A 12,713-nucleotide genomic window follows, 5' to 3' on the forward strand; every position below is an offset into this window, starting at 1 on the left:
ATGGGGATGCATTTTTACATTAATATTTCATTCACAAGCAATACAGATTGTGAATGTACCCTCAACCAACAGTGAGGTTTATTGAAAATAAAAATGATAGGTACTTTAAAAGAAAATGCCTTTTCCTTAAGATGCTCTCTTGTGTCAATTCTGTCTATTGCCTTATAGACCACCCCCAAAACTACTGGTAACATGGACTTGTTCTTTCTAATTCTTCCTTTCATGGTTTGGTTCGTGTATACTGTTCAAAAAAGGAAATGGATAGAAATGTTACAGCCATCATTGCCCTTTCAGAACAAAGTAATTAATATTAACTGTCACTCAGGTAAAATGTAGACATTCAACATGCATACTTAAAATAATGGTGAAAAACACATTTTAGAGTAGAAACAAAGCATTCTCCTACACAAATCCACAGACTTACTATGTGCTGAAAGGCCAGTTTCTCACAACCCATTTTAGTAATTCTTTCTGATGGCAAAAGTTTAATTTTTTTTAAAGATTTATTTATTTGTTATGTTTACAGTGTTCTTTCTCCATATATACCCGCAGGCAGAAGAGGGCGTCAGATCTCATTACAATTGGTGGTGAGTCACAGTGTGGTTGCTGTGAATTGGACTCAGGACCTTTGAAAGAGTAGTCAGAGCTCTTAACGTCTGAGCCATCTCTCCAGCCCCATAGTTTAAGTACTCTTGACCAACATATATAACATTTAATATAATATTATAATATAACATATAACTTAATATTATATGTTAATATAACATTTAAATTTATGAAGTTGAGTCTATTTAGTCTCTTTCACTAAACTGGTAATTCCATAAATACAAATTCCATCAATCTGAGTTTATGGCTCACTAGTGCATTAAACGTCTTTTAGGAAACTATCCAGCAGCAGAGACACGAAGTTGTGAATTGATCAGGAAGACTATGAAGCTGTTTCAATTTGTATCTAATATGCAAATTTTGAAAGAATTATTTTAACATTTCTGAAACAAATATGATAATCAGGTGATGATAAAAGACACTCGTGGTAGAAAGTTTAGAAAAAAAACTTGCAAAGCATTTATCTATAATCACTATTTACTGTTTCTGTGTGGTTAACCTTGCCTTTTCTTTAATGCTTCTAAATCTGATTAAGAGAAATTTTAACTTTACAATGTAGTGGGAAATATTTAAATAAATTTTCTTTTTTTAAACTAAAACATTACATTTATTTATTTTGAAGTGACAATCCCTTTCCTGAGATTTATTTATGTGCATAGGCATTTTGCTTAGATGTATGTACACCATCAAAGAGGTCAGAAGAGGACATCAGGAACCCTGGAACTGAATGCACAGCTTGTTAGCATGTTGTGAGCTTTCATGTAAGTGCTGGCAACCGAACACAGGTTCTCTGGAAGTGCTCTTAATCGCTGAACCATCTCTCTAGCCCCTAAAAAATATCTTAAGACCTGATTATGATTCGGCCAGGAGTAGTGGTACATGTCATTGCTCCCAGCACTCAAGAGGCAGAGGTTATCTTGGTGAGTCTGAGACCAGCCTTCCTTATCTAAAGAGTGAGTTCTAGGCCAGCCAAGGTGATACTGTGAGCCCTGATCCCAAAACAAAACAATACAACACAACATAAAACAAAACACTTACTCTTAAGTATAACAACTAAAGGGTAAGAAATTAACTCAGTTGATCTCTAACATACTTTAAGGATGAAAGCATGTACTAAGAACCTAAAAAGACTCACTACTTCAGGAAACTGCTATTCTTGCCCTTAGCATTAAATTTAGTCCAAAACTCTTATGCCTTTTCATTTAGAATATCAGGTAAGTATCACTGCCTCAAAGCTATCCAAAGATAGAATTAACAGCTGATACTCATAAGTTCATTACATGTCAGCACTGCTCTGTGCACATGAAGTAACTCATTCCACATTCATAGATACAATTATTTTAAACCGACACAATTATCCTCATCTTCAGGTGAGGAAACAAAGGCACAGAAAATTTCATACCTTAGTCCAAGGTCACAAGCCGGTCAGTATATAGCTGAGATCTGCATGTAAGATTTCCCTTCCCCAAGAACAAGTGCTGAAGCAGAGTGAGTACTACAGAAGTACTCAAGTAAGTAGGATCTGTGATCTTTGATTTTCTGAGACTTTTGGTTAGAGAAGACATCTACTCTAGTTTAACACACCTAAGTTTCTAGGTAAGTTTACTTGCAGGAAAATCTAGAATTCATTTCTTTTATTGTTTAACTATTATCGTTATTATTTTTTTCTTTTGAGATAGAGACTATGTAGCCCTACCTGTCCTGGATGGAACTCATTACTGTAGACCAATTTGGCCTCTGCCTGTCTTTGTCTTCTCCCAAGTGCTGGGATGAAAGGTATGTGCCACCATGCCTGGCTAGAAAACATAATTATTATAAATGAGTAAACCAGCCAGACAACTAATTGTTCATGAGAATTAATGAGTATTTGTGAGAACAAGCATAATTATCAAAAATAGAAAGCAGAGTAAGTAGTTAGTCCAGAAAGCAGCTACATGGACTTAAGGGTTAAAAAGTCACCCAGAATAAAGGTTTTACGACTACCCCACGCTGTCCTCATTGTTCTCCCCACTATCTTGGCATGGCCTGTGATCTGTGTACTTCAAAGCCATGCTTTTGCCTTATTATCAGACTAGATTTCTCAGTAGAAAATAATCAGGAAAGGGAGAGGAAGCCCAAAGGATAATGTATCCCAGGCTGATCCCTGCAGCTTGGTGTCTCTAATTTTGAGTGCTTCCCCCTTTTAATCTACAGCCATTATCTTGAGGACTCAGCTTTCTAGTTTTGTTTGAGGTTGCTTTGGCTTAAAAAGACTGTGCTGCCATATTCTGGATGAGTCTATGGATTTTCATGGATGTGGGCTGTCTTCTCCACGATGTAAGACTTACTCAGTGGGCCTCCCCGCTTTAATTAGGACGCCTCATATGCAGGGGTTGTCTCACAATGGCCTCTCTCACCATCAGAAGAGTTGCTTTCTATTTATTTTGGCATTGAGGCAGGAAAACATACCAGGTTTGAACCACACTGGTAGGAGAGACATCAGGAACATTTACAATGGAACTTTTTAAAGACTACCACAACTAAAACCATCATTTAACATATCCTCTATAAAACTAATATTTAGGAGGGAAATTTTAATGTTATGAGGAAAGATATTTGATTTGTTTTTATTTTTTAAATCATAATGAAATGTTTGATCCTTCATTCCAGTAATTTCAATACCCAAGAAATGGCTAACAAGTATGTGTCTTTGAATTATACTTTCTAAAGAGCAGGATATTAAAAGATTATTGAGCTTTCCATAATGGAAGATAACTGTGGGACCTGTTGGCCAAAGTTTACTATAACTGTAAAGAAAGTTAGAAACATGGAAAGACTAAAACCATGGGGGAGAGGCATAATACTGTATTTCAAATACAGAAAACACACTTTCTGTTATTTATGGAGCCAAAAGTCATTAATCACTTAGTACCCCATGACATTAATGACACGCATGTTTCAGTTTATGTGCATATGTTGAACAAAATTCATATTTTTAAAAAAGTGTTCAAACTTCTGAAAATTTTCTCAGAACTTCTGTTTAAACAAAGGAGTTTTACAGTACTAAGCCTGGATAATACTGGATAATGAGGGAGTGTCGCTTATGACAACTGGCTCTGTGGTTCAAGTTCCTTATCTAATCTCAGACAAGAGGAAAGGGTACATCGTTTCAATAATTTCAAAAATATAGTCTGAAGACTGCCAAGTATGAGACTGAGGATAAGGAAGGAGAAGTGGATTCCTAGAGAAAGAAAAGGACCATTGGGTTAAAAAAGTGCTGACAGCATTTCTAGTATCCTGATACAATACACCAGACCCCCAATACAACAGAAATTATTCTTTATAAAAAGTAGTTTCAGTATGAGAGATTTAAACATTTTTTTTAAAAAAATTTCTTTGTGACTTATTTAGAAATAATCAGAAAGTTAGAGAAAAGTAAGGTATCTTTTATAGAAATCTGTCAATCTGGTGGAAAAACAACACCAATAGTGGGTGATTACAAACAGAATTAACTAACATCCAGTTAGTTTTTTTTTTTTTAACCACTACTGTTCTTTGTTAAAGGACTATACTGCTGCAGTATTAGTCCACTTCTGCCAAGACTTTCTGAAGAAAGCACCAACAATTTTGCAAGCTGAGAGAACAAGGGCATTATGAATTAATGGTTCAAGCTGAGAGAACAAGGGCATTATGAATTAATGGTTCAAGAATGACCCTGGAAGAAGACAAAGAATACTCTATTTTTAACTCTCTCTCATTTCAACAGAAGGAAGAAGGAAACAGTGCTCAGCAGAAAAGTGCTATCTAGACTAACAAGCTAGATTTACTTATCAGAGGTGACCAGTACTAGAATTTGTGTTAATAGAAAGCATCCTTCAAAACAGATTAGCCATTATCAGATAGCAAGACAAGCTGAAGAAATCCTTCATCAACATGACCATCACTAGGAATCTAAGTGTATTTTCCTTACCAGTACTAACAATTTTTCCAGATTAGACTTGCACAAAAGAAGCACTGTGAAGGAAGTTAAGCTTTTAAAAAGTATTTTTGCTGAATCTAAAGTTTATTTGAGCTAGGTGTTGATATGGTAATTTAGAAGAATCTTAACTTTATAAACCAGGCGTGTCTTTTGTCTGGTACTATTTGGTATATGGGCAAGTTCAATCAAAGTCAATTCTCACTTGTATTTGGGCAGAGACATAGTTGCCAACACAGCTTCATTAGTGTTTCTCCTCTGCCAATCTTTCTCCTCTCACGCTTCACTCAACGGAAAGGTTGGCAAAAGTTAGCCTGGATAAAATCAGCCACAAAGATGTTACAGCTCTTAGTTGTTTAAATAACTACCCTAAACAACTCAAGGAAACCTGTAAGTACTTACCAAACACATTTGCTCCATATTTCAGTGGCAGCAGATTTAATGAAGAGGGGAAAGGGAAATAGGTGGAATTGTACTTATTATACAATTTCTGAATTTATGCAGCTCATGCAAAACTAAGAAATGCTCACAGAATCAACAAAAAAACTAAGTAAAATCAGGCCATCACCTAGTAACACAAGATTCCTATTATACGGGTCAAAAATTATCAACAGAGAAATGATCAGTTCTGCTCTTACAGTCCCTGTGTGACTAACTGAACCTCTTATCAGTATGATCTGCTTCTGTTCACCCACAGTGTAGACTCTTCCTAGTTTTCACATCCTAGTTACTTTTATTTATTTATTTTCATTATTAGTTTAAGACACAGCTTTAATTATCTCATGCTAGCTTCAAACTCTTTGTGTAGAAAAGAATGACCTCGACCTTCTAACTTCTACCTCCTACATACTGGGAATAAGACACCACCTACAAAATGCAGTGTATGTAGTGCTGGAGATGGAACTTCCTAATCTGTGGCCTGCAATTCTGACTATATGTGTGTGTGTATATGTTTACCACTCCTATTCTTTGCACACCGGAAATCCTGCTCATTCTAAAGTGTTCCTTACGCCGTTTAGTTCACCATTATGCTCTCACAGTTTGCTGTACTGTATAATCACATGGTTCTGAGTTACTTGAAAAATTAAGATTAAAAATATAACTCAATGATATTAATTAAATGTACCAGCTGGCTATAAAACTAAAATTGGATTCAGTTTCAGAGAACTATTTTGTTTCTCATAGGCATGCACTAATAACATTTCTGGGAGAAATTGAATTATAAATCTTGGTAAGGGCTCAATCAACTTAAAATGCATGCCTTTGGTCTATTTGGTCCATGTTTAAATGAGTAATTATTCTCCTAAGAAGTTGTATAACAAGAAGGAAATAGTCAAATTTGACATCCACTAGTGAGTTTGGAATGCTTAAGACATTAAACTTTATTTATTTATTTTTTTTTAAATATTTATTTATTTATTATGTATACAATATTCAGTCTGTGGATGCCTACAGTCAGGAAGAGGGCACCAGACCTCATTACAGATGGTTGTGAGCCACCATGTGGTTGCTGGGAATTGAACTCAGGACCTCTGGAAGAGCAGGCAATGCTCTTAACCACTGAGCCATCTCTCCAGCCCAGACATTAAACTTTATAGGTACGCTGCAAACCAAACTGAATCTGCCATCCAAAAAAGCTTTGGAAAAGAAATGAAAGCAATAGCTCTCTTGAATTTTTTGAATTTTTATAAGGTAAATGAGGCTGCCATTTAAATTCAAACCATTATTTCTTAGTATGATATGAGAGTAAAAAGCAATTACAGTTAAAGGAAAATATAAACAAACATCAGTAATTTAATATAGCACAAAAATAAATAAATTTTAAAAAGACAAAAAAAGCAAAAAGCAGTGAAACCCTGAGTAAAAAGAAGCCAGGAAGCAGCTGAAAAAGAGACCGGTTCACTGTGAGAAATGTACACCTCTCAGACAGTGCTACGGCCCCGAATCCAACAGCTCAGGACAAGGCCAATTATTGTAAAATATTAAACACATACATATGGTGAAGCTGCAAACTTTTCAAAAGAGTCCTAAGAATGAAAGCAGCTATGTATCATAGAGCCAGAACCTGAGGTTTTGTTACAGTCACTACCTGTGGGTTCATTTCTTTACACTCCTTATAGTATGTCCATTGTACTGTATAATATCCATGGTGCACCTTTTACACTAAGGGTTAAAATAATAAATTTGTAGTATTGCAATTGGCAAGTTACTGATCTTTTGAAATAGCTGCTTGCATAACAGCAGTTATTAACAACATTAAGACACTAAGCTATTTTAAGTTCTGATGTTCACCTTTCTTTTTAGTTTATCGAGACAAGGTTTCTCTGTGTAGTCCTGACTGCTCTTGAACTAGTTCTGTAAATTGGGTTGGCCTCAAAATCACGGAGATCTACCTGCCTCTGCACCAACCCCAACCCGCCCAAGTGCTGGGATTAAAAGTGTGTCACTACTGTCCAGTTGATGTTCACCTTTTAAACAAGAAATGACTAAAAAGAGACACAAAATCCTCCAACTTTTGAGTCCACAGAGGCTAGACAATAAATAACAAACCCTAATTTTATAAAGGGAGCAAACCAAAAGCCCCAGGCTTTATAACTAAGATAACTGCCACTAGTTAAAAACGACTGTGGGGGCTGGAGAGATGACTTAGTTAAGAGATGGCTGCTCTTGTAGGGGCGTAGGTTCTATTCCCAGCATCCACTCGCTGACGATGGCTCACAACTGTCTGTAACTCTAGTCCTAGGAAACTCTACTGGCCTCCTTGGGCACTGCATGAATGTAATTCACAGACACACATAAAGGCAAAGCACCCATACATGTAAAACAAACAAATCAAAAAACAAACAAAAATAGTCTGGTAATTGCTGGGTGGTGGTGGTGCATGTCTTTAATCCCAGCACTTGGGAGGCAGAGGCAGGCGGATCTCTGTGAGCTCAAGGACAGCCTGGTCTACAGATTGAGTTCCAGTACAGCCTGTGTAGAAAAAAAATTGAGTGACTGTCAACAAGTGCTGACTCGATCTTATTTTGAATGACCACAGTCAGTAATTTCACTCACAACAGAGAACAAGATCATACACTCCCCTATCTAATATTGCTATAGTTGGGGTCCCACAGTAGATGGAATTTTATTCTCAAAGAGATCAATATTGGCACAGACAAGGCTAGAACTTTAGAATTTTAGAAATTCTAAAAAGAATTTCCCGATGTTTATTCTACAAAGAGGAAAATAACAGTAAACCTATTATTTCCATTGTCTATGTGGTTTCAGAAGAATATTCTCCCCCAACCCCGAGGCAGGGTTTCTCTGTGTAACAGCCCTGGTTGTCCTGGAACTCATTCTGTAGACCAGGCTAGCCTTGAATTCACGGAGATCCACCTGCCTCTGACTCCAGAGTACTGGGTTTAAAGGTGTGCACCACCACCGCCTAACTCAACTCAGTTGACTATGTTAATTTAGGGGAAATGTTCTTTAAATTCATATAAAAGCATTCAAGTATTAATGGTGCCAGGCCAAAGAAAATCTGCTGCAATTTTTCATTATTTGTCTCAATGATTAGTCCATTTTCTTTTGAAATCAAAAAAATTGTAACAACCTTTGTGAGTTCTTTTTGAATACATAAGCATGGTTGACAAGAACCAAAAAAAATTGGTAAAGTTTATATTTAATCAATTGTGATGGTAAAAAAATAAGGAAATAAAGCATATTAAAAGAAAAAACAGAAACTATGTTTACATATGAAAATTGGGACAGAAATCAGTAAACGAAACAAAAAAATAGAAACAGAAATTGCCTAATTCTGTTTTTTATTCCCCCGAGACAGGATTTCTATGTTTAACAGCGCTAGCTGTCCTGGAACTAGCTCACAGAGATCCACCTGCCTCTACTACTCGGCTAGTTCTTTGTTATTATATTAGGATTCAGATACAAAGCTAGGGTATAAAAAAATCTAGGAAACTGAGTTTTAAGAATACAACTTTGAGGGGCTGGAGAGATGGCTCAGTGGTTAAGAGCACTGCTTGCTCTTCAAAGATTCTGAGTTCAATTCCCAGCAACCACATGGTGGCTCACAACCATCTGTAAGGAGGTCTGGTGCCCTCTTCTGGTCTGCAGACAGGCACACAAACAGAATATTGTATACACAATAAATAAATAAATAAATAAATAAATAAATAAATAAATAAATAAGAATACAACTTTGAGCCAGGTGTGATGGCACATGCCTTTAATCCCAGCACTCTGGAGGCAATGGCAGGCAGATCTCTGAGAGTTCAAACCCAGTCTAGTCTACAGAGGGAGATTCAGGACAGCCAAGGCTATACAGTGAAACTCTGTCTTAAAAGACAAAACCCCCCAAAATTCCAACTTTGTTAAAAAGAATTCAAATTCCTACCAGTTCTATGAAGAGGCTAATATAATTACCAACGTATCACTGATTCTGGTGGTTGAACATTTCCTTAAAGGGAAGTTTTCTATTTTCTATTACACTTATAGGCACAAAAAAATTATCTGTCATTTCAGATAAGAATGTTTAAGGACTTCCCTTTTATTCTTTAAACAGAATGAGGCATAACTGAATCAAGCTATACATTACTAGGATAACACAGAGAATATGGTAAAGAGTGGGCTTTCATCACAATGATTTACAGGCTGTCCTCTTCTGCACCTGTGTTGTCTGGTTTACTGTTCTGTTCTCTCTCATCGTGACCAACAGTAGAAAACCCACAAACTCTCACAAGTGATAAACACCTTCCTACCACATAGATATTATGCCTATTTGGCCTTTTTAATTATTTCCCATTAAGTGGGAATATCTGTGGGCAGAGATGGAACTGAATTAGCATCTCAGTCCCAACTCGTGGTTAAGGCCTTATTTTGTAGATAGTCTGATTATGGGAAGAAATAAATTTTACCAAAAAAATAAGACAAAAGCTTTCATAAATACATAGCAGACGATCTTTGCTGCTTTATTACCAGGGTTTGTTAAAACAGAAAGTCACATAAAAGGGACTTCAATGAATGGCATGAAGGTCAATTTACTTTTTTCTATTAAACAATTTTTGGATTATTTTATTATTTGATGTGTCTAAGTGTGTGTCTGCATGTATGTGTACCACACACATGCTTGGTGCCTGCAGAGGTCAGAAGAGAGCACTGGATGGATTCCCTAGATCTGGAGTTAACAGATGATTTTAAGTCTTTGTGTGGGTGCTGAGAATTGAAAGAGCAGCAAGTGCTCTTGACCTCTAAGTCATCTCTCCAAAACTCAAAATTATTGAGCCATCACAGGTAGGGATGCCACTAGGCAGTAAATGTCTGCCTAGCATAGACAAAGCCCTGAGTCCTATTTCCAGAACCATAGGAGAAAAAAAATAACTAAAATCAAACTAGTTGTTATAATTTTGAAAGGTTAAAAAAAAACAGATACAGAGCGCTGAGATTGTAAGCATATGTCACTGGTTCCAGCTAGAATACCATTTTTATTAGAAAACAATATGTTACTTTAAATGAGCAATGTTATGATCAATGTTCTTAATGATGAACAATTCTTTGTTTTCTGAGACAGGGTTTTTCTGTGTAACAGCTCTGGATGTCTTGGAACTCTCTCTGTAGAATAGGTTGGCCTCGAATTCAGGGATCCACCTGCCTCTATCTTCTGAGCACTGGGATAAAAAGGCGTGTACCACCACATCTGGCCTCAGGATGAATCATTGTAAAAACATTTTTAAGAAGTTGTAATTTATTACTGTAAAGATGTGTGCATATGTGTAAAGAGAGGGAGGGATGTTACATTATGTGTCACAACACATGTGTGGAAGTCAGAGACAACTTTGTGGAATTTGTTCTTTCCCCCTCTACCATTATAAAAGTTATGGACATCAAATTCAGACTGTCAGGCTTGCACAGAAAGCAACTTTACCTGCTGAGCTAGTGAGGAACAACTTTTGATGTCTTTTGAACTGAGATTATATACGGTTTATATTTTTGACATGAGTTGTATTAGTAGGCTTCAGGGAAATCTGATATTAAAAGGAGTCAAATTTAAAACCAAACAAATTATAGCTTAGCTAAAATGGTCAGATGATGGCCAAATTCCATTAGAAAAACACATCTGTTGTACACACAATGTAGGGTATCTCCATACAAAGAAGAAAAGAGCCCGCATACTAAGAACAAGAAAACTTCCAGGTCTAACAGGTTAAGGACATGAAAGCGTGGCTGCAGAGTTGTGGTAACGATAACTCTTGTCTGACAGCGGAAGTTGATGACCGCATTAGCACAAGAAGGAAGAGTACTTTTACTGGAAGAGCCAGCCCAGAAGTAGTTCTCAAGAGTGAGCAGATAGTACTGAAGCAGCAGACTCCCTCATGGAGGTAGAGTTCAAATGCCTCTGCACAAAACCCATACCTCCAACAATAACAAATAGCTCAAAATGCTCTATAAAAATAGGTAATAAAATCTAAGTTCAATTATCCAATTTATGTAAAACAAGGCTTTAGCTAAACACCTTATTAAATATTTGTAACAAGACAAAACCAGGATGGAAACAGAGTCAGTAAGATAGTTTTCTATATGTCTGTGGAATTGCATTTATGACTGCACATGCGTGTACAAACCAGAGTTTGTCTTAGAGTATGGTTCTCAAGAGTTGTCTTCTCTGTTTTCTTTTTTTAAATTTATTTATTAAAGATTTCTGCCTCCTCCCCGCCATTTCCCTCCTCCTCCCCCAATCTACTCTGTTTTCTTAAAACAGGTCTCTCACTATTCTGAATACATCAATTAAGACAGGCTGGCTGGGAATCAAGTTCCGGGAATCCATTTGTCTCTGCCTTGCCAGTGCTCTATTACAGGTATTATACTCTGCCTGTTGTTATGTGATGGGGACCCTACGCAGGTGCCCAAGTTTGCAAAGCACTCATTCTATATGCTAAGTTATTACTCATTTAAAAATGAGATTGGGGTTCAAGTCAATACATTCTTGAAGAAAATGGCAAAAAGGAAATAAGATTTTTAAAATTATGTCTAGTATTAGATTCTACTTGTTTCTTTTTCACCAAATAATTATCAAACTGAAAATGAGACAGAAGTATGTGTAAGAATACACATCATCAAACAAGTATCTTTTACATTAAAGTGTCATCCTTTAGCTAAAATTCAAATGAATCAAATTTAGCAGGCTTTGATTCTGATTAGTTGCACAAGGTCTCCCAGCCATTTCTATTTGGGGAATTAATAGGATGCAAAGAGGGCTCCTACTACCATGGCAGCGGGGTTCCAACAGCTACTTCCAAGACTGTTGGCCATGCAGAACCTTCCTATTCAACCCTTTATCATACAAATCTGTGTAGAATTTCTGAAGAATGTATGATTTTTCCACTCCTTTAAATGTAACTGGCTTACACACTCACACGCATATATCTAATATCTTCAAAGACTGAGCATGATAATATCTTACTGTAAATACTGAAATAAATTTGGAAATATTAATGTCCAATAGCTAAAAATCCTGGTATCAGAACATAACTCACCTGTCTGCTGTGCAGGCTGTGGCAGTGGCTGGTTTAGATGTGAACTGTAATGGATAGAAGGGACAGGGCGGTACTGGGGCTGGCTGGAGTGATAGTGGCCTGGAGCACAGTAACAGGCTGGCATCTACAATCATAAGCATTGAGGACATAAATTAGTTTTACTTGGAAGAGTAATTTTCCCATGAGGCACACAAGATGCAATGAGCAATAATTTTAGTACGAACCCTTTGCAAACCAACTGACTTGTAAAATCTACTATATTTAACTAAATTTAAAACTATAAAGTCCAGATATAAGATATCTTTAAAAAGATAACCTCCTCTAGGCATGGTCACATCCTCACTACAATAACTCAATAAAAAGGCTACAGGAAGGCTGCTGTATTTTAATAGCAGGGTATTTCCTTACTATGTGTAAAATCATTGATTGGATTAAAAATGGCTGTTTAATTCTAGCATTTGTAAAGCAAGTGGTTCTTTGTGAGTATGAGGCCAGCCTGGTCTGCATAGTGATTTCCAGACCTGCCAGAGCTATGCAGAGACCGTCTCCAAAAACCAAACCTAACCAAACCAACCCCCCAAATCAAACAAAACAGAACAAAGTACATTTACCGCTGTGCCCAC

General features: G+C 36.7%; 1 protein-coding gene across 7 annotated transcripts in view; it reads right to left on the reverse strand.

Annotated features, from left to right (window-relative positions):
* R3hdm1 (R3H domain containing 1) overlaps positions 1–12,713 on the reverse strand; it is a 136,165-nt gene that overhangs the window by 36,489 nt on the left and 86,963 nt on the right. For all 7 annotated transcript variants that reach the window (XM_057770271.1, XM_057770269.1, XM_057770267.1 and 4 more), the window contains one exon: positions 12,091–12,214. In XM_057770271.1, the coding sequence (XP_057626254.1) occupies positions 12,091–12,214 (124 nt within the window). The remainder of the gene's footprint in view (positions 1–12,090; positions 12,215–12,713) is intronic.

Source organism: Chionomys nivalis, chromosome 5 (genome assembly GCF_950005125.1).
Source record: "Chionomys nivalis chromosome 5, mChiNiv1.1, whole genome shotgun sequence".
NCBI lineage: Eukaryota > Metazoa > Chordata > Mammalia > Rodentia > Cricetidae > Chionomys > Chionomys nivalis.